At 45.5% G+C, this 22,865-nt stretch overlaps 1 protein-coding gene across 2 annotated transcripts in view; it reads right to left on the reverse strand.

Moving 5' to 3' along the window:
• Window positions 1-22,865, reverse strand: part of LOC144818336 (spindle assembly abnormal protein 6 homolog) — a 711,311-nt gene that overhangs the window by 445,717 nt on the left and 242,729 nt on the right. For both annotated transcript variants that reach the window (XM_078675666.1, XM_078675665.1), the window contains exon 3: window positions 20,092-20,171. In XM_078675666.1, coding sequence (XP_078531792.1) covers window positions 20,092-20,171 — 80 coding nt within the window. The remainder of the gene's footprint in view (window positions 1-20,091; window positions 20,172-22,865) is intronic.

Below are 22,865 nucleotides of genomic sequence, written 5' to 3' on the forward strand. Positions count from 1 at the left end.
GGGACTGGCGCAGCCGCGCTCAGCATATTTTGAGTTCTTGCACCGACAGCCTTTTCAAGGGAGAATCCTACTGAAAAAGCGGTGGTGCAAGAACAAAGGAGACACTACAGGGCCCCCATGTCCCCCACGCCATGGGGAGACTTTCAGGTGGGCATAACATGTGCCTCCCTGTCTGCATTCCCCCCAGTTCCAGCATGGCATGGAAGTCACCATCCATGCTGTGCTGGATCCTTTTGGCCAATCCCATTGCAGTGACTGTTTTCAAGGCACTACCATGGGAACAGCCAAAAGACTGCCAACCGTATTACGTGGTGCACATTTTCAACTCGTAATATGGTTGTTGGTCCTTGTGTGGCTTTTGTGCAGCGGCGCCGGCATTAAGTCAGCGGCGCTGTGCCAAAGTCATAATTGGGCCCTGAGATTTTTTACGACTTTATGATTTATTTGAGTTATGAATTCAAGTGCTTTCCAAGTACTACTCATTGTTGAATCAAGAAGAATATATGGAAGGTAGGGAGGGGAGAACAGTCTGGAGGAGGGGAAGGTAGGGGGACGCAATGTTGATCTGGGATGCCAATGGGCTAAGATTTCCCTGACATATTCCAGACAGGGGCACACCTTATTTGAAGTGAATGGAGTTGATTGACCAGGGTAGTGGTCAAACTCTAACCACTGTTTATTTACCAAATTTAGAACAATCTTTTATCATTCTGCAAAAAAGATACCTCTATGCTGGAACTAATTGTTTTAAAATGTATTAAAGCATACCTTCTGTGGTCCATACAAATGCACTAATTATACCTTGCAAAGAAAATAAATATGTTAACAACATGAGGTAAAAGAGTAATATTTCTCTTGGTGAAGTGAGGCTCAGTCTATATATATTTAAAAATGATTGGGAAGAGGAAAACTTGCAGACAGCTGCACAGTCAAACCAGACGTTAAAACAACTCACTAAAATAATGTCATTACTTGGACTGTATTTGTGTCCATAATATTTTAAACCTTAGCTGTGTGTTATTTTTGAAATTGTTTGTGTTGTTTTAAAATGGTCTGTCTTACCGCATCAGATGGCCGCACTTATACTTTGGGGGGAGAACGAATCAAAAAGCAACTTAGTGCCTTGGGGGAACCAATCAGGATTTTGATCTATGGCTGTGTAGGCAGAGCTACTAGAGCTTTGGCTGCAAATGACAGAAGCAGTGCAGACCCATGTAATGGCTGCACCACTGGAATGCCAAAGACAAGCTCGTCTGAGCCTTAACGCGTCTGTCCAGGGGCCAGCCACTATGCCTAGACGATCACTTATTCCCCTAACGAAATTAAAACCTCCACTTGACAAGCTACAACTAGACACAATACTCCTGCAAAAACTATACAAATTAGGACTCTCAAACAACAACACTATATTGCTCCAATGTACTGAAACTAAATGATCATTATCCCCCAACAAAACTACTAAAACCAGCAACACCACACACGGCCCCAATACTAATCAGTTAACAATCATCTATTTAACCACTTGCTCCATGATGAAACACCAAACCGAGATCTTCACCCTAATAGAATCTAAAAGACCAGACCTTCTACTATTGACTGAAACATGGCTTACCGACAAGTCACCTCTGACATCCTTGCCGCCCTACCCGACAACTGCTATAATCTTCAAACCAACTGACCAGCTAGTAAAACAGAAGGCAGGGCAGCTGCAGTGAAAAAGACCCATCTCGGGTTCACTAAACTAACTTTGTTAAAGATCCCGGCAAAAGATAGCCTTGTAATCAAGATGGAATCTAGAACTTCTTCGTTTTTATGCTTACTCACATATAGTCCACCAGATTATATGCAGCACTTCCCACATCTGTTCTCTGAGCTAATCTCCTCCTTTTGCATTAACCATGCAAAAAACATTCCATTGGTCAGCGACTTGAACTGCTGGACTAATGATGACCAGGAAGGACAATTATGCACGGACTTCTTTGACCACATCAGCAGCTTAAACCTCGAACAGCATGTGCTCTTTCCCACACACAAAGAACACATGCTAGACCAAGTTTGAACCACCCATCTATCTTTGTCCAACCTCACAGTGTCTCCATGTGTGTGGTCTGAGCACAATCTAATTAAATTTGCATTAACCGATCAGTCCTCGCAAAAACTACAACTTTGACTGAGAATCTTATCTGATAGTTCGTATGGGGTTGATCTGAATCTCTTTGGATTCAAATACCATTGACATGTATGGAAAAGTGATCTCTGACTGTCTAAAGACAGCCAGTGATATCCATGCCCCCTTATTTAAATCAAAACAGGCTCGATGGCACGATTCTTCGAAATGGTTTAGAGAAAGTCTAAAACTAGCAAAGCTCAAATTACGCCGTTGTGAACTAAAATGGTGGAAAAACTATTCCTCAGAGGTAAAAGAAATCTATGTAAAACACCACAAAGAATACAAAACGTAAATCTTGTAAGCCAAATACTCCTCTTTTTACAAACAAAATCCTCTCATCCATAAATAAATTTATGGAGATCTTCAGAATAGTCTCTGAACTCTCAAATCCTGGCAGAGTCACATTACCCATCACTCCATCTCAGACTCTCTGTAACACACTCAATTCTTTTTTCATTCACAAAATAAAGATCATTAAAGAAAGCATCTCTACTAGCCCTCTTGAAATCAACTCAGGAATACATGAACCCTGTCACTCTACCTTAATTTCCTGATATCAGCAAAGACTGCCTCAAGGACCTGCTGCCTAAAGTAAAATCATGCTCTCCAAACGTTACCTGCTCCCTAAAATTCTAAAACTAGTATTCTCCAATATTGCATATCCAGCCCTCTTACTCCTTAACCTCTTCATCAGCCTAGGGATGGTGCCTAGTATATTCAAGTAAGCTATCATGGTACCCCTTCAGAAATAAAGTAGAAGTCCCACTGACACTGAAAAACTATAGACTAATTTCCCTTTTACCCTTATTGGCTAAGGTACTAAAAGCACATGTGGCACAAAAAATCTGCGCCTTTTTAGAAGAGACCAAATTCCTGGCTCCATGTCAGCAGGGTTCCGCCCAGCCCACCCCACAGAAGTGGTCAACCTCTCCGTGATAGATGACATGCGCAAAGAATGCTTTAAAAGGGTCACAGACGCACTGGTCCTCCTCGATCTGTAAGCAGCCTTCAACATGGTGGACCACAATATCCTAGTGGAAGGTGTCAAGGTCAGGGGGGCTACAGGGCCCAGCCCTTCACTGGATCATCTCCTTTCTAAAAGACTGTGATCAATCAGTCCACCTGACTCTATACAATTCTTTGAAGGTACATCTCGACTGTGAAGTCCCACAGGGCTTGTAACTATTCCCACACCTCTTTAACCTTTACATCTTCCCACTAGCCCACTCTCTCAAAAACAGAAACTGCCCGACCTATAATTATGCTGATGATATGCGAGAACTTTCAAACCACAATGCTGGTCATCGTCGATTGTATGAACAGCAAACACCTTAAACTGAACTCAAAGAAAACCAAAATTGTCATAAATAAAAGCAAGCGTGAATACTGGACACCTCACTGTGCCCCCTTGAGATGGCAGCTCCCCAACCACCAAAGAATCAGCAAAGAATTTCAGGGTAATTATTAATGCTGAACTATCCATGAATGCAGAAATCAGAGAAGTAGTCTCTTAATCCTTCTGAGTGCTCTGTAGAATGAGGAAAATCGCAAAATTCCTTACTATTGAGGCCCTTCCCCAAGCTGTCATTGCACTTGCTGTCTCTAGGATAGATCACACCAATTGCCTATATGTGGGCCTACCTAAATGCCTTATCAACAGGCTCCAAATTACCCAGAACCAGGAAGTCTGATGAATATATTGATAACCTAAACAGTGCCACATCACCACCCTAACGAAAAATGTCCATTGGCTGTCAGTGGAACATAGAACAATATTCAAAACCGGTTGCATCATCTTCAAAACAATTAATTATAAAAGTCCTGCATTTATTACTTTCCAAATTCAGAGGTACACCCCTAAATGCACATTGCACTCATATGAACTATTTGGCGGTACTTAATTTCAAGAAGAGAAAGGGTGGCACCAAATTCGCAGTCATCGCACCCAATTTCTGGAACTCCTCCCCCTTCCCCCAGAGATTAGATTGGCCTTACCTCATGCTATGCAAAACTGCTAAAGACATGGCTATTGGGTTAAGCATAAGAGTGGTTCTGTTGGGTAAGACAAAAGTGATTTGGCGATGCTATTAATGCAATCCAAGGCTAACCCTCTCCAATATTCACAGCTCTAGAGATTAGTACTTAACAAATAAGTAATGAAATCAAATGGTTGAACTATGTATTTATAACAGAATTACTTCATTCAGTGTTAACATACATTGCATGGGTAGACTGTCGGAATGAATGTTGAAGTGCAATTGAGTGACATTTGTGCAAGCTGCTCAAAAGGTGAAAAATATATACAGTGCGAACAATTTCCTATATACAAATATATACAGGTGTTTAGAATGGCCAGATACTGATTTGAAGCCAAAGATTCCTATTCTTCCTATTGGAATCCTGGTGGTACTGGACCTATGACAAGCGTCAACATTTCGACCCTTAGGTGCCCCAATGGGTGGTCACGGCGGATCTTTCTCAAGACAGAAGTGTGGGTGGGCTGATATATTGGCAGTCGGAAATTAAATAGTAAGCTGTGTATCAGAGAGACTGTAGGGGCACAGAAGTTGCACCTAAATTAAAAAGGGAGCATGGGTACTCACTTATTTCGGAGGCCGGGGAACCTCAGCCTGAATCAGCAGGACACAATGGCCAAAGAATCTGTGAAAAAGGAGTGCCTGGGTCAGGACCTCGCATAATAATTGCAGATGGATAACCACTCATGGATGTAAAAAGGTTACATCCTCGATTCCACATGGTGCATTCAATCATACTGGAGTGTGGTTGACTAAAAAGGACAGCACACGGGGCTAACGCAAGTGGTGTGAGAAGCGTGTGCCTTCACGTCTACTCTATGCAGTTGTGCATGCTTTAGTAGTGGTTGACATAAGACCCCGCAATAGGTGACTGCATAGTGGGTAATGTATGTGGCTAGAGATGCTGCATTCATGCAAGGAGGTAGATCGTCGCGACTGGTTGGTCACACTATAATCGGTTACAAATGCACCGGGTGGTCTGTATGGTGACGTAATGGTTGTGACCCAAGCGCGGTGCCATAAGGCTGAGTCTAAAAGCGCGGAGCGCTTACATGCTTGGCACAAGATGGCAATGTACGCCCAACGTGTAGTGTGGTTATTTCTGAAGAAACTGTCGGACGGTAAGTCACTACCCGTGGGTTGGGCGGGGAAACGGAGTTGCCTCACTGTATAATAATAATGGAAATAACCCGCCATAATGTGGAGTGGTGTGCGGGGCAGTAATTAACTCGGTAAATTACCTGAGTGCCGATTACAAATAACGTAGTGAGACTAGAGGGGAATATATTGGATCGCGGTGGTCCAAGGACCTTGCGCTTACCTGTGATAACTTTCGATCCGGTTGAAGAATGGATAGTGGTGCAAAGTCGCATCCATCTGCTGCATGGAGTCAATGGGGCAGACTCGTCCGATAAGTTCTGTTTAAATTAAGTGCAGAGGCGTTGCCGCGAGGACGCGTGCATGTCAAACAGCGGGGGCGGTTACTTGGCAACGATGTGGCATCGTCTACTGTAATAAAAGGCACGCGTGGGGTGACGTCTGTATGATGCATGCCCTAGTCTAATGGGTGATTGGGCAGATGGCTGCGGGGTTGCGTCCTGGGCCCGTTGTTCACAAAAGGCAGTATCATAATTCAGAAAACCACAATAAAAGCATTGCGTTCGTTCAGTGTAGTTTGAACCATTTAAGACATACGGCAAGTAAATTGTGCAATTCAGGACCATGTAATAAAAATCGGAGTGAAAGCAATATTTACATGGTAGAGAAACATTTTAAAACCATCAATTAGTCATCAGGGTGGATTCGTGGGAGGTAGAAGGAAACTTTTTATTGCCGTGTTTAGGGCAAATGACAAAAGCAGATTATGTCTTAAACGAAGTGCAATTCTCTTACGATTTTACATGCAGTAAGTGAGACCATTAACATGAATGACTGGTAAGGGGACATTCAAATAAAGAATCAATTCGGCAAGTAACAAGAGCATAGTTCATTACGCATTTTAGCATAATAACATATATGTGATATGGCCGGTGAAGTTACAGTACATGGACACATACTCAGATACAGTCAGACGGTAAGCGAATACCACGGGAACTTAGGTAGTCCTCCTCGGACTGGCATAAGTGATGTGACTACCCTGCCAACTTTAATAGAGATGTGACACATACTCTCTGCTGCACTGGAAGGCATGGGGTACAAATCACAGAGGGTGAAAAAGGTATGGTACATGTAATCCTGGCCACAACTGTATGACATACTAGAGGGTACATGTATAAACAACTGAGAATTAATTATGCATGTTGAGAGGACCATTACAACAGACCCATTTGTTTGGCTATCTCTTCATGTTCATTCAGACCGGTGGCCACCGAGTTTAGAATATGTATCCATTTGCATTCTTTTCGATTTAGGGCTGACGCTATGGAACACCCTCTTGGGTTTGCATTGATCTTTTCCACCACCCTCCATCTTAGGCTCTCCGGTGTGTGATTGAGACTTGAAAAGTGTTCCACCAGTGGTGATCCCTGGACTTTACATCTGATCTTACTGACGTGTTGCAAGACTCGCATTTTAACTTTCTGGGTTGTCTGGCTAATACATGGTTTGTTGCATGGACACAGGATGATGTATATGACGTTTGTGGTGTTGCAGTTCGTCAGTGAGGGTAATTTGTATGTTTTATTGTGGTGCACAAGGGTTTGGCCCTCCATGCAAAGTGGACAGACTTTGCATGTGCCACATTTGAAGTGTCCCAAAATGGGTGGGAGTCCTAGTTGGTCTCGTAAGTCTGGTGGTTTCCGAAGTTCAAGGTAAGCTTTGACAACACTGTCTTTTACATTCCGTCCTCTCTTGAAAGCGAATAGTGGGTTTTCTTCTGTGTTCAGCTCTGGTGCAACCAGACTCCAATACTTCATGACGATTTTCTTTATGCTGTTGCTTTTTGAGTGAAGGGTGGTAACGCACACTATGTTGTCAGTGGCCGGTTTCTTTTCCTTGGGTATCAGGAGTTGGTCGTCTCTGGGGCAATACCAAGCCCTCTTCTTGGCACATTTCAGAAGCCCCATGTTCACGTAAACGTTTAGTCAGTACATCCATCTCTCTAAAGAAATCTTCCCTTTTGGTGCAGTTTCTCCTCACTCTCAGATACTGCCCATAGGGCAGATTGTCTCACAGGTTTCTAGGGTGATGTGATTCGTATTTTAACAGAGTGTTCCTCTCTGTTGGCTTTCTGTAAAGGTCATAATAAATCAAGCTATTGTCCACTCGGAATGTTAGGTCCAGAAAGTCTATGGTGTGACGGTTGTAGGTTATAGTGAATTGGATATCGCTACTTCTTTCATTGAGCCATCTGAAGAAGCTTTGTAGATGGGATTCTTTACCTGACCAGATCATGATCACATCATTTATATACCTCTTCCAGACAGCTATGGAGTCAATGAAAGGGTTCTCATGAGTGTACAGATGATCTTCTTCATAGCTGTCCATGTAGATATTCGCCAGGCTCGGTGCATATGTTGCGCCCATGGCTACTCCCTTACACTGGAAGTAGAATTGTTGCTTGAAAACAAAGTAATTCTTTTTCATGGCGATTTCGAGCAGGTTAATCAGGAAGCGGGTGGGTATCCAGAGCGGTGCTGGGTATCCAGTGCGGTGCTATCTAGTGTCGCACGGATGACTTCTATTGCCTTGCTCTGAGGTATGGAGGTGTAGAGTGAACAGACATCCAATGTGACCATGAATTGTGTAGTACTGTCGTAGGGCTGGTCTCCTAGCAGTTGTATAATGTGCATAGAGTCACGCACAAAGGACTTTGTTTGTGGGACCAGAGGCTGTAGGAAGTAGCCTATGAATTGATTCGCCGGTTCCAAGACTGAACCACAGCCAGATATATTTGGTTTTCCGGGTGGTTTCTCCAGGCGCTTGTGCACTTTGGGCAAAATGTATATGGTGAGAATGCGTGGTACCTTGTTGGTCAAGAATTCATTTTCAGGTGTACTCAAGAATCTTTCATTGACACCTTCCTCCGTAAGTGTCTCTATGAGTAACTTGATACTTAAAGTGGGGTCCCTCTGTGTTGTTTGGTAACTTTCTCGTACACTGAGTTGTTGCTCAATTTCATCGGCGTAGTCACGGGTATTGTGTACCACCACCGCTCCTACCCTACAGTCTCTCTGATACACAGCTTATTATTTAATTTCAGACTGTTCCGCCAATAAATCAGCCCACCCTCTCTTCTGTCTTGAGAAAGACCCGACGTGACCACCCATTGGGGAACCTAAGGGTCGAAACGTCAACGCATAGGTCCAGTACCACCAGGATTCCAATAGGAAGAATAGAAATCTTTGGCTTCAAATCAGTATCTGGCCATTCGAAACACCTGTATAGAATTGTATATAGAAAATTGTTCGTACTGTATATATTTTTCACCTTTTGAGCACCTTGCACAAATGTCACTCAATTGCACTTCAACATTGATTCCGACAGTCTAACCATGCAATGTATGTTAACACCGAATGAAGTAATTCTGTTATAAATACATAGTACAACCAATGGATTTCATGACTTATTTGTTAAGTACTAATCTCTAGAGCTGGGAATATTGGAGAGCGTTAGTCTTGGATTGCATTAATAGCATTACCAAATTACTTTTGTCTTACCCAACAGAACCACTCTTTTGTTTAACCATTAATTACCCAGGTTCTGAGAGACACAGGGTTACCCCCTTTTCTTTAACCTATTTAGTTTGCAGGTGCAGACCTGCGAGGGTTTTTTCCTTCATTTGTTTGTGTTTATGTTTGAAAATTGTCTGTATTTTACCCCCTGGCTCCGGCCGGAATTCTGCGCCTGTGCAGCACATTCCGATCGCGGGCGTGGTCATGACGGCTCATGGCCGTCATCAGCACATGCCCACCATAACTGATGACGACCGGGAGCCGTCATTAGCACCGAAGGGGTTAAACCATTTATTGTACACTGAATTATACACTTTTCCAACTGCGCTTAATATGACAGACAAAGACACTCTTTCTTAAAGCGAGGATTATATTGCTAGATAAATACAAGAGCAAGGAGCATCTAATTTCCTGCTAGGGGCAGACCGCACCTCGGTTGATGCCACACTGAATGAAAAATTACTTAAGATAGAACGACTAGAAAAGAAACTAATCAGGTCACGTCTTCATTGACATGTTTTAACTAAATACCTTAAAGCTAACATATTCCCAAAAGGCTTACAGGTCATGTGCCCAAGTTTAGAGAAGGTTTCAGTTTTGTGGCCAACAACTGCTCTAGGCACTGGATGGTGTTAGGGGTGGAAACAGCCATAGAATACGTCAAAAAACTGACACAGGTGATTGCTGACCTGAAAAGGGAAATCTAAGTAGACAGTGCATTGGCCAACGCCAAAGAGGCCCGGGAACGGGCAGAAAAAGCATTATTGGAATTCAGCACCCTGACCCTCAACAGGAAACTTGATAAACTTGCCAAGGATATCAGAAATTACGATAAAAAATACACATACCCATACTTAGCTGACGAATATTACCAGCAAGACCAGCAAGGATTCTTTACCAACAAGAGCAGACCATGACCAAGACGCTTCAATACTTTCTCCAACTCCTCTGCTGGCAGTGGCTCAGAATCCGAGGAAGAAGACCCCTCTACAAGCAGACAGGGTTTCCAGGCACCACAACAACAGCATTTTTTAGATCAAGGCTACCGCCAATCCAACCAGGGTGGAAATGCCAAGCAAGGTTGGGGCCCACAGAGAAGATGGAACAGAGTAAGGGGATCCCAGAGAGGGAATGCCCGTGAGAGGTTCTTCCTGTCGGAGGGAAACAGGGAGATTTTCACATGGAGACAAACGTACCGATGGTAACGGAAGCCTCAACACCGACATCAACAGAAGCAGCGTGTGAGGTTCTCCCCACCGGAGGGATTTGGGGAGATTTCCACACGGAGACAAAAGTAACGTTGGTAACAGAAGCCACACCACTGATGGCAATAGTAACAGAAGCCACAATACCGATGGCAACAGAAGCAGCCACAACGGATATTCTACAGATTAGCACACCTGAAGTAATGGATAAGCAGACCAGTGTGAATGGAGCCACTGTGTCTACACTGCATCCACAATACAACGGAAATCTCACAGACCCCATCATCAACCTTTTGGACCATATAATAACAACTGCAGAGAGAGAGGTGTTGAGCAAGGGTCTCTCCTTTGTCCCAACAAGTAGACCAGACTCCTTCACCACTAAACTCGAGCTACAAAGGTTTTCCGCAAAGATTAAAAATATACTTTGGCAGGAACCCGTACATGCCTAGACCAACAGCAACGCCTTTCAAACCACCCTCCACATTCACGCCCGGTTCCTACTGTATGAGCCAACGCATACTGGCATTTGAGCAAGTGGTCATGCAAGAGGTGATGGCATCACTGGAAGAGAGACAATAGATTAGACATAATGTAACTAAAGAAGAAAAACTTGCATTGAAGGAGCTACGTGAGAACCACTCTATTGTCGTGAAAGGGTGGAGCGGTGGTGGTACAAAATACCCGTGACTACGCCGATGAAATTGAACAACAACTCAGTGTACAAGAAAGTTCCCAAACAACACCGAGGGACCCCGCGTTGAGTAGCAAGTTACTCATAGAGACACTTACGGAGGAAGGTGTCTGTTGGAAAACGAGGCAGCATCTGTGAGGCCTGCACAAATAACATGACACATTTGTCCTTCACTGGGAACCAAACACCCTAGGGCAGCGCCTGACTCTCAGAGGCTAGCGTTGCAGAGCAGTCTGAGGCTTACTCAAGGGAGGTGGTGTGGGCTAGTAATTGCCATTTGCAGGTGCGCAAAAATAACACTCAATAATTGATTGACCAGTCTGTACTTTCCTTTATAAAAGTAAGAGTACATTTATTAAACAAACACACCACTCAATACTATACACCAATTTACAAATATACATAAGCTGATGGAATTACTTTGTGACATTGCATAACATCTCCACCCCTCCAGCAGGGGGGGTGGGGTCTAGTACCACCACTCCCATGTAGGCACATCATCTTGCCCCCAATGCAGTGGATTGGTCTTAACCTGGAGCGAGGGCCCCGCGCACTGGCACCATCCCAGTAGCGACCCCCCCATAACCTCAACAAGCATTAAATAGGCTACACCTGCCTTGATGACACATGACCCTGACTGAGCATCTCCTACTGATCATACAGTATGCACCTCTTCATCTTAAGGGCTAACAGTCTGGGGTCTTCACCTAAGGGCAGCAGCAAGAATACATGTTTACGTACACTTAAGAATGACAGTACTCAGCACCTTTGGATATCATTAAAAATGCAGTGCAATTACAGCCCCTAAAGGCATCACAGATGATCACAGGATTAAGTAAATACAGTCAGACACCCTAGCAGGAGTGTCTAGCCACTTAAATCCACTTTGCTTATGACATCACGTTAAACCAGTACTTCAGATGCAACCTCAATCACTTGAAAAGAAATAACCATTAATAAATGCATTTCGGTGCAATTACCCTCTTCACCTCCAGGTGATGCCCTTCTCTAGACATCCCCCACTCAGCCCTTTTCTCCTGGATGCAATTATCAAAACACCCTCAGCTGAAGAACAAAAGTTCCAGCCTAGAAAGTGTTAAATGCCGGTTGAGCCCTGGAGGGGTTATTCTTTTCAAATCCCCAGGACACCTAGGGTGACTTGTCTCTTCATGCTGGGGGGAGACTGCACTTCTCCAACAGCTCCCCCAGCACCTTTCCATCATTAAGGGTGAGCCCCCCCTCTGGGGGGCCACCACGCCCCAGATTAACAGGCTTCCAAATGCCTGGCAAGGCATTATGGGGCGAGTTTTCTCCTTTTCTTGCATGCTGTGCTGGCCTGCTGGCGGCTTCACCGCATCTTCAGGCCTTGCTGGGGGGGCCCGGTCCCTCCCGGACCCCCAGGTAAGTCATTTGGATCGGGGAGCCCACCCCCGGCCGATCTGCTGATTTTCTGGGGCCCGGTCCCACCCGGGCCCCTGACACCTCTTTTGCCTCTTCTTGGGGGCCCCAGTCCCACCCGGGACACCGCAGGCCTTCCATGTTGGAGGACAGTCCAGGGAGCCCACCCCTGGCTGCCCCTGCCGGCTCCCCGCTCGGCCCGCACCCTTGTGTGCGACCGCGGGAGCCGGCCCTTCAGTTCTCGTCTGCCCAATCCAACGGGCAGACACGGAGACCAGCGCGGCTCCCGCTGGCCTCGGGGGAGTGCAGCGGCACTCCCCCCTCCTTCCTCCTGACTTTGGGGCCCGGGGATGGGGTCCCGGGCCCCTGGACTCGTTCGGGGGGGTGCGAAGGCGCCCTCCCTCACCCAGGTACCTGGGGCCCAGGGATGGGGTCCCGGGCCCCTCCTCCCATCTTCTTCGCGGAGGGCGCAACGGCGCCTCCCGCCCCTGCCTCCTCACCACTTCAGGGGGAGCGCGACGGCGCTCCCCAGCGCAGGTTTCGGCGGGGCGCCAGGGTGGGCTCCTGGCACCCCGCGGGGGCATCTTCACGGGGTGTGCGACGGCGCACCCTGGCTTTACTTCTTTGGGGGACAGCCCCTGGTACCTGACCCGCCCCGGGGGCATTATTGCGACCGGTGGCAGAGCCCCACGTGCTTCATCGTTGGTCCCAGGCAGGGTCAAAGGTCGCCTACCTTCTCGGGGGTATATCTCGGCCCCCTGGAGTCCGATTTGCCCCATTTGTGCGTCTTTTCGCCCCTGGTGGCGTCCCCCAGCCACTGGGAGCACTCTCCTTCGTCCTCTGGGTCTCCAAGAGGGTGCATTCTGCAGGGAGCTGTTTTCACTTGCTCCCTGCGACTCTCCTCTCCCTGCGCCGAGGCCTCCTCTTCTGCGCCCCGATCCTGGGCTCTTCTTCTGGCGCTGTTAGGGGCCTGGGGGGCAGTCAGGGATGTCCTCCTTCCAACTGCCCATTGCACCAGGCTCCAGCACCTTTCGCCTCAGCAGACCACACCCCAGAGAGAGCATCTCTTCCTGTGCAAGTACTTTTTAAAAGTTGAGTAGGGGGCTGGCAAGAAGTCTCTGTGTGTCCTATCAAACAGTGACACATCACTTGCCTGCCCCTGCTCCCTCCTCCTTGTCCAGCCTCTGGATTGTTCAAACATGGCGTCGTCCAGTGTCTCTCGCCACATGGCCGCTGAAACCCAACTCCTTCCCCCCTCACTGCCTTCACATGAGGTAACCTGGTGCCTGGCATCCAGAGACAGCAGTTGATGGACTGGCTTGGAGCTCCACCTATCTTTTCTCCTAGGAGGGAAGATCTTCGTTCTGGGAAGAGAGGTCATTAATCTAACCTTCCTTGGCCAGACTCCAGCCAGGGACTCGGAGAAATATGACATTTCTGGACGACCTAAAAGCAGTACAAATATGACTTTGGACTTTGCAGAATACTCATTTTCACATCTGCTACACTGGACATTAGTGAGTGTCTGGAATCTGTAGGCTTTGTGGAAGTCATTTTAGCCATGTGCTCCACATCCCCATAGGGAAATAAAAAACACAGTAAAACACACTGACTTTCCCTGGCATGTTCCTTTCCAGTGTTTAAAGCCTATTCCATGTCACCACCCAATTCTGCATAAGTCCTGTCACACCATTCACTCTGTAGCTGCTCCTGGACTGCGCACGCTAGGAATCTCCCCTGTGCAGCCCCTCTATGTGTGCACACGCATGTACATCAGTGTCTGCATGTAACCAGCACGGTGCCCCATACACCAGCTGCTGCGCAGCGGCCTAGTCAAGCCAGGGGGACACCAGTAAAATCTCCATGCAGTCTGATTCATTATGAGTTCACTGTGGTTGAGTCCCAGATTATGAGGCTCCCCCACAGTAAAAGCTCAACAATTAGGTGCTCAAAAAGCGAAAAGTCCGGGCAACCCATAGTGTCAGAACCACCTTCTAACAGTGCCAATGAAGGATTCTTGAGTACAACTGAAAAGGAATTCTTGACCAACAAGGAACCACGCATTCCCACCATATACACTTTGCCCAAAGTGCACAAGCGCCTGGAGAAACCACCCTGAAGACAATTAGATCTGGCTGTGGTTCAGTCTTGGAACCAGCGAAACAATTCATAGACTACTTCCTACAGCCTTTGGTCCCACAAACAAAGTCCTTTGTGCTTGACTCTATGCACATTATACAACTGCTAGAAGACCAGCCCTACGACAGTACTACACAATTCATGGTAACATTGGATGTCTGTTCACTCTACACCTCCATACCTCAGACCAAGGCAATAGAAGTCATCCGTGCAACACTAGACAGACGCCCAGCACCGCACTGGATACCCACCCGCTTCCTGATTAACCTTCTCGAAATCGCCATGAAAAAGAATTACTTTGTTTTCAAGCAACAATTCTACTTCCAATGTAAGGGTGTAGCCATGGGCGCAACATATGCAACGAGCCTGGTGAATATCTACATGGACAGCTATGAAGAAGAACATCTGTACACACATGAGAACCCTTTCATCGACTCCATAGCTGTCTGGAAGAGGTAATTAGATGATGTGATCATGATCTGGTCAGGTACAGAAACCCATCTACAAAGCTTCTTCAGATGGCTCAATGAAAGAAGCAGCGATATCCAATTCACTATAACCTACAACCGTCACACCATAGACTTCCTGGACCTAACATTCCGAGTGTACAATGGCTTGATTTATTGTGACCTTTACAGAAAGCCAACAGAGAGGAAAACTCTGTTAAAATATGAATCACATCACCCTAGAAACCTGCGAGACAATCTACCCTATGGGCAGTATCTGAGAATGAGGAGAAACTGCCCCAAAAGGGAAGATTTCTTTAGAGAGACAGATGTACTGACTAAACGTTTATGTGAACATGGTTACCCGCTGGGGCTTCTTAAAGGAGCCAAGAAGAGGGCTTGTTATTGCCTCAGAGACCAACTCCTGATACCCAAGGAAAAGAAACCGGCCACTGACAACATAGTGTGCGTTACCACCTTTCACTCAAAAAGCAACAGCATAAAGAAAATCGTCATGAAGTATTGGAGTCTGGTTGCACCAGAGCTGAACACAGAAGAAAAAACCCTATTCGCTTTCAAGAGAGGACGGAATGTAAAAGACACTGTTGTCAAAGCTTACCTTGAACCTCGGAAACCACCAGACTTACGAGACCAACTAGGACTCCCACCCATTTTGGGACACTTCAAATGTGGCACATGCAAAGTCTGTCCACTTTGCATGGAGGGCCAAACCCTTGTGCACCACAATAAATCATACAATTTACCCTCACTGACGAACTGCAACACCACAAACGTCATATACATCATCCTGTGTCCATGTAACAAACCATATATTGGCCAGACCACCCAGAAAGTTAAAATGCTAGTCTTGCAACACATGAGTAAGATCATATATAAAGTCCAGGGAGCACCACTGGTGGAACACTTTTCAAGTCTCAATCATACACCGGAGAGCCTAAGATGGAGGGTGGTGGAAAAATCAATGCAAACCCAAGAGGGTGTTCCATAGCGTCAGCCCTAAATCGAAAAGAATGCAAATGGATACATATTCTAAACTCCGTGGCCACCGGTCTGAATGAACATGACGAGATAGCTAAACAAATGGGTCTGTTGTAATGCTCCTCTCAACATGCATAATTAATTCTCAGTTGTTTATACATGTACCATCTAGTATGTCATACAGTTGTGGCCAGGATTACATGTACCATACCTTTTTCACCCACTGTGATTTGTACCCCATGCCTTCCAGTGCAGCAGAGAGTATGTGTCACATCTCATTTAAACTTGGCAGGGTAGTCACATCACTTATGCCAGTCTGAGGGGGACTACCTAGGTTCCCGTGGTATTTGCAGACCGTCTGACTGTATCTGAGTATGTGTCTGTGTTCTGTAACTTCACTGGCCACATCACATATATGTTATTCTGCTAAAATGCGTAATGAACTATGCTCTTGTTACTTGCCGAATTAATTCTTTATTTCAATGTCCCCTTACCAGTCATTCATGTTAATGGGCTCACTCACTGCATGTAAAATCGTAAGAGAATTGCACTTCGTTTAAGACATAATCTGCTTTTGTCATTTGCCCTAAACACGGCAATAATAAGTTTCCTTCTACTTCCCACGAATCCTCCCAGATGAATAATTGATGGTTTTTAAATATTTCTCTACCATGTATATATCGCTTTCACTCTGATTTTTATGACATGGTCCTGAATTGCACAATTTACTTTACGTATCTCTTAAATGATTCAAAATACACTGAACCGAACGCAATGCTTTTATCGTGGTTTTCTGAATTATGATACTGCCTTTTGTGAACAGCGCACCCAGGACGCGATCCTGCAGCCATCTGCCCAATCACCAATCACCCATTAGACTAGGTCATGCATCGTACAGACGTCACCCCACGGTCGCTGTGTGTTACAGTAGACGACGCCACGTCGTTGCCAAGTAACCGCACACGCTGTTTGATGTGCCCGCTTCCTCGCGGAAGTGCCTCTGCACTTAATTTAAACAGAACTGATCGGACAAGTCTGCTGCATTGACTCCATGCATCAGACATATGGGACTGTGCACCACCGTCCATTCTTCAACCGGATCAAAACATATCACGGGTAAGAGCGAGGTCCTTGGACCACCGTGATCCAATAGATTCCCCTCTAGTCTCACTGCGTTATTTGTAACCGGCACTCAGGTAATTTATCCAGTTAATTACTACCCCGCACACCACTCCACATTATGGCGGGTTATTTCCATTATTACTATACAGTGAGGCAACTCCGCTTCCCCTACCCGACCCACGGGCAGCGGCTTACCGTCCGACGACAGTTTCTTCAGAAATAACCACACTACACGTTGGGCGTACATTGCCATCTTGTGCCAAGCATGTAAGCGCTCAGCGCATTTAGACTCAGCCTTATGGCACCGCCCTTGGGTCACAACCATTATGTCAACATACAGACCGCCCGCGCATTTTTAACCGATTATAGTGTGACCAACCGATTACGACGCTCTTCCTCCTTGCATGGATGCAGCATCCCTAGCCACATTCATTAACCACTATGCAGTCACCTATTGCGGGGTCTTATGTCAACCACTACTAAAGCATGCACAACTGCATAGAGTAGACGTGAATGCACATGCTTCTCACACCACTTGTGTTAGCCCCGTGTGCTGGCCTTTTTAGTCAACCACATTCCAGTATGATTGAATGCACCATATGGAATCAAGGATGTAACCTTTTTACATCCATGAGTGGTTATCCATCTGCAATTATCATGCGAGGTCCTGACCCAGGCTCTCCTTTTCCAAAGATACTTTGGCCATTGTGCCCTGCTGATTCAGGCTGAGGTTTCCCAGCCTCCACAATAAGTGAGTACCCATGCTCCCCTTTTAATTTAGGTGCAACTTCGGTGCCCCTACAGTCTCTCTGATACACAGCTTACTATTTAATTTCCGACTGTCCGGCCAACAAATCAGCCCACCCACACTTCTGTCTTGAGAAAGACCAGCCGTGACCACCCATTGGGGCACCTAAGGGTCGAAACCTCGTCGCTTGTCATAGGTTCAGTACCACCAGGATTCCAATAGGAAGAATAGGAATCTTTGACTTCAAATCAGTATCTGGCCATTCGAAACACCTGTATATATTTATATATAGGAAATTGTTCGCACTGTATATATTTTTCACCTTTTGAGCACCTTGCACAAATGTCACTCAATTGCACTTCAACATTGATTCCGACAGTCTACCCATGCAATGTATGTTAACACTGAATGAAGTTATTCTGTTATAAATACATAGTACAACCATTTGATTTCATGACTTATTTGTTCAGTACTAATCTCTAGAACTGTGAATATTGGAGAGCGTTAGTCTTGGATTGCATTAATAGCATTGCCAAATCACTTTTGTCTTACCCAACAGAACCACTCTTTTGTTTAACCATTAATTACCCAGGTTCTGAGGGACACAGGGTTATCCCCTTTTCTTTAAACTATTGGGTTAAGCATGCAAATACATTCTTGATACCAGCATTTTCACCTTACCGTTGCCACACCTGCGTTATAAAACTAATGAGTATATTCGCACTTTACAAGTATCGGTAACATAACATAACCATATTTGGAAATTCCAAACCTCAAAGCAGAAGCATGAAAACTTTAGAAAGCTTGAAAATATTATGATCAGACTAAAGGTATATGCATAGTGCTTTTGAATCGCCCACCACGTTTGCCTGTATCGACCACAGCACACCTTTTTAATCCAAAAAGTTTAGCTCACTAGTCATGATAGGGCCTAACTCTGAGAAAGACTCTGAAGTTGCCATGAAGTGGCAAGGTGGGCATGACGAATGTAGTATTAGAACCTACAGAATATAGGAGTTCATACAATAAATACGTTTACAATTCAAACTCATGTGAACTAAACAAGGAGCAAGGCGCACTACAAAGTTATGTCAGTTTACGCCAAAAACAAACTTCCAATTTCGTAATCTGATCAAAATGAAATCCAGCTGGTATCTGAAACATCCCAATGAAACAATCTACCCCTCTAACAGCAATCGTTGCATTGAAAGATTCTTTCTTAGCATCTCTAGAATGAGGTGGGATTACTTTTAGAAAGACCCCATGGAATTTTCTAATGGCTGTTTTCGCCTGGATATATATCAGTCCAGGAACTTTAACATTAATCAAAGACTCATCTGACATACTTCTTACAGAAGTAAACCATCTAATATTTACAGATCACAATGCATCCAAAATAGGGATAACAACAAAAAAAGTAAAGCTCTGCATCATAAGCACTGTAATCATTTACCTGACACAGATTTTCTAGCAGGGAGTATACAGTTGGTACTTTTGAGGAGCATAATAATTATCTCTAACACAGAAGATGGGAAGGCCTCTGATGTGCCTCTCTGCCGCTCCCTACATTTATAGGGGTGCAGACTGACCTAGCAATCAGAGTCTTTGCAGGACCTTTCCGTGCCTGGAGAGGCAGTCAGAGGGAATGAGGAAGACCTGCTATTTCCTCACAAAAGACCAGTCAGTTGGCGCTTAGATATGAAGGCCACATCCAAGATTCTCTAGTCCGGAGACAGCCATTGTGATACCAAGGGGGTTGGAGCTAGAGAGCTTCGCCACCTTCAGCATACTTGTTCTCGTTTGACGGCAAGAGAATCCGATGATACACCAAAAGACTAAAGTGCAATAAACAACTTCTTTGCACTGACCTATGGAAGATACGGCTGTGTGCACATCTTATCCTTGTCCCGCTTGCCGACCAGAGCACTGGTCGAAGGCTCAATTCTCTCTTCTGTTGGACAAGGGTAATGCTGAGAGGGCCCAAGGGGGTTAACTCACTCACAGGATCACCTGTGTCTTGACAGCACTTAAAAGATGAAACTGTGTATTACGAAGCTCTATAGAATAATTAAGTTCGCATTATTACTATCATGTGAATACAGAATTATAGATAGGCTGGTACACAAACCCTTCTCTTAAATATACGAATGTACATAATAGAAGCAGTTTTAGAAAGCTTTTCAAGAATTTGTGAAATTGGTGCATCAGCACTTGGAAAGCATGTGGGCTACAAGTGTGGAAAAAAGACTGCCAGATGTGCAGCTTTCCTTCACGGTCCGCAAGGCTAACATTTTTAATACCTGGACATTTGTCTGGCAAGGATTTCATAAAGTGACGAATGTGGCATTCAGTAAAAGGATTAGAGGGGAATTTACATTTCACATTTTAACAAGCAGGTAATAAAAGGATTACGTGCACAGCAATGGATGTTTTGTGTAAGTAAAAGCTAAAGGAATATTACCTTTGGAAATCTTCTTCACCAAGTGAAAGATTATAGAGGAAGAAGGGGTCTGCGTCATCAGACAGCCGCACCACGAGGTCCTGCAGAAGTCAGATTACAATAATAGTCAGGTCATGTCCTGCTGCGGCGCGTGCGCAGCGAGCCCTAACTCTCAAGCTGAGCGTTGCGTTACTAAGAAAACATGAGCTCACATCATATCTGGGGTTCGCAAGCCATTATCGACACTTACACACACCAAATAAATCAATCAAGCTTAAGGGTTTAGCAGAATCCTGCGCCAGACTCGGTTTAAAAGTTGTACATGAATAACTCGAATGATGAAGGTGAGCATGGCCGCCTCACGCGCTTCAGAGGAATACAAATGAATGGCAGCTTAATTCCAGCTCTGAACACTTCAGGCTCCAGATACATCTAAAAATACCAACTGCTTTCTTCATTTGTGGTACATGGTTTAGAGCGGGGCGTCAAACAATGTAGTAAACTCAGGAGCGGATCAAAGATGGACTATCAGCAATAATCGCCATTTTATAATGGCTTCGATTTACATTCATTATATCTACTTTGTTCTCGCATGCATCTTTTTTAAATTTGGCATTGACCGGATACTCTATGACCGGCTTTGCCTTGCTCCTGGTTAACATCTATGTTCGAAATATTTACAGCCCCCGGGAAAAAATAAGCGAATCACTATGCATAACTCTTTATTGATTTCATATAAACACAAATGTGCTTCCGAAGACTCACAATCAGCTCATGTGGCTTATGGGCAAATGGAAATGCGCTTCGGAGAATAAAAGTGAAAAGTGAAGGAAAAAAAAAAGATCACTGCAAGAACAGGCACAGTGCAATAAATCTGCAACACAAATTCCACGTAAAAAAAAGGAAAATGAATCATACAAGACTTAATGGTTACTTACCTGTCATTTTACTTCTTGCCAATAATAGCACTCTTGAATACATAATGGATCCTTTGCAAGGGAACAAAAGCAGAAGCAAAGGCTCAGCTCCTGTCTTTTAGAGATAACTAGCCGAACTCTGTCACAGGCAACAGCTGCACCTAACCACTCACTGTGGTACCAGGGAGACAAGTGAATGGATTTCAGCTGCCTTATTGTTAAACATGGAAAAACTCATTTTGGGCCTGGGAACGCGCTTTGTATTTGTTGGCTAAGAAAGAAAAGCCAATGGCAGAATACGAGGCGCTGCCTTCAACCTGAAAGAACAGTTTCACATTAAAGCTAGGCTGTGGGTGTGGTCATTACGAGTTATCTTCTTTACACTTCCTCTTTGTGACAACGAGTGGAAATATGAGTGGAATTAACTTGGTAATCTAGGCTTGTGAATATTTCACCCAGAGGAAGAAGGACAGCCAGACAATGATTAGTACACTGGAGAGGACCACTGAATGCAACTCAATAAAAAGAAGCCTCTTCTAAAGCTCAAAAGAGGGTGCAAATATGCTCTCCATTCACCGACAGCAGAACAATGGAGTAGGGATATGAACTGGTGGATTACTGAGAAATAGGTGTGTGAGATCCAAGGTTGTACCAATAAATTTGAAGATATGGGGTCCATGGAAATTGTAGCAGGGTTGAACTAATGTAGCATTTGCCTGTTGTTTTGTCTTGTTCTCGTGTGTTGTTAACCAGGCAACATAGGCTTGATAGATCACACAGTGTTAGAAATGGGGGTCTCTAGTTGGCAAGGGCTTGCACCTTTGTCCAAGTAGGGACCCTTCTTCCTAGTCAGGATAAGGGAGTTACACTCCTAAAATAACCCCTGCTCACCCCCTTGGTAGCTTGGCACGCGCAGTCAGGCTTATCTTAGAGGCAGTGTGTAAAGCATTTGCCCATAACCGACAGTAATACAGTGCAATCACTACAAAAGGACACCACACCTGTTTAGAAAAATAGCTTATATTTTTATATACAAGACCAAAAACGAGAAGAATCCACAATACAGTACTTAAAAATCTACAGTTATCAAAATACGCTTTAAAAACAGTTCCTTGATGTCGATAGCTCGGTCCGGGGCTATCACGGCGTAGTAAGCAAAGAAATCCAAACAGTTCAGGCTGGTCGCGGCGGCGTCGTGGACCAGCCACGGTGTCGGGAAGACCTGCAAACAGTACCTGTTAGAGATGCAGGGCGCCGAGGCCCTTGAAGTCACTCGCGTTGCAGGTCAAGCTCCTTTCTGTTGGGATCAGGAGCGCTGGCATCGGGTGTTGCGGTGGGAAGTGCAGCGGTGCGGCGTGTGGTGTCCTCAGGTCATGGTGAAAACAGCAGCTCAGTGGCAGCATCAGACGCCGTCGTCGGTGAGACCAGGGTCGCGGTGCGAGGTGAAGGCGGTGCTCGTCATAGTGCTGGCAGGTTACAGTGCAAGCAGCAGCTTAGTCGTTGCTGAAGTGCTGTCGTTGGCTGACGAACAGGAGTCGAGGGTGCCGGCGTCGGTAGGCCAAGACTGCAGTGTGGCATGAGGGCAGTGCATCGTGTAGCTTTACGAGCGGTGCGCTCGAACCACGGTGCAAGCAGCGGCGTCGATTTCGCCGTGGAGCGGCGGCGTTAGGGAGGCCAAGGCGTTGTCGTGAGGTGGGACAGAGTGCGGTGCCCACAGTTCGTGGTGTAAGCAACAGCTCAGTGGCGGCATCAGCAGGTATTGTCGGTGAGACCAGGGATGCGTGCGGTGGTGTGGCGGGCCCCTCTGCGGTGCCTTCAGGACACGGAGTCAGCCGCGGCGGTGGAGACATCAGCGAGTTGCTTTTCTTCTGTCGCAGC

Source organism: Lissotriton helveticus, chromosome 2_1, assembly GCF_964261635.1.
Source record: "Lissotriton helveticus chromosome 2_1, aLisHel1.1, whole genome shotgun sequence".
Classification (NCBI taxonomy): domain Eukaryota; kingdom Metazoa; phylum Chordata; class Amphibia; order Caudata; family Salamandridae; genus Lissotriton; species Lissotriton helveticus.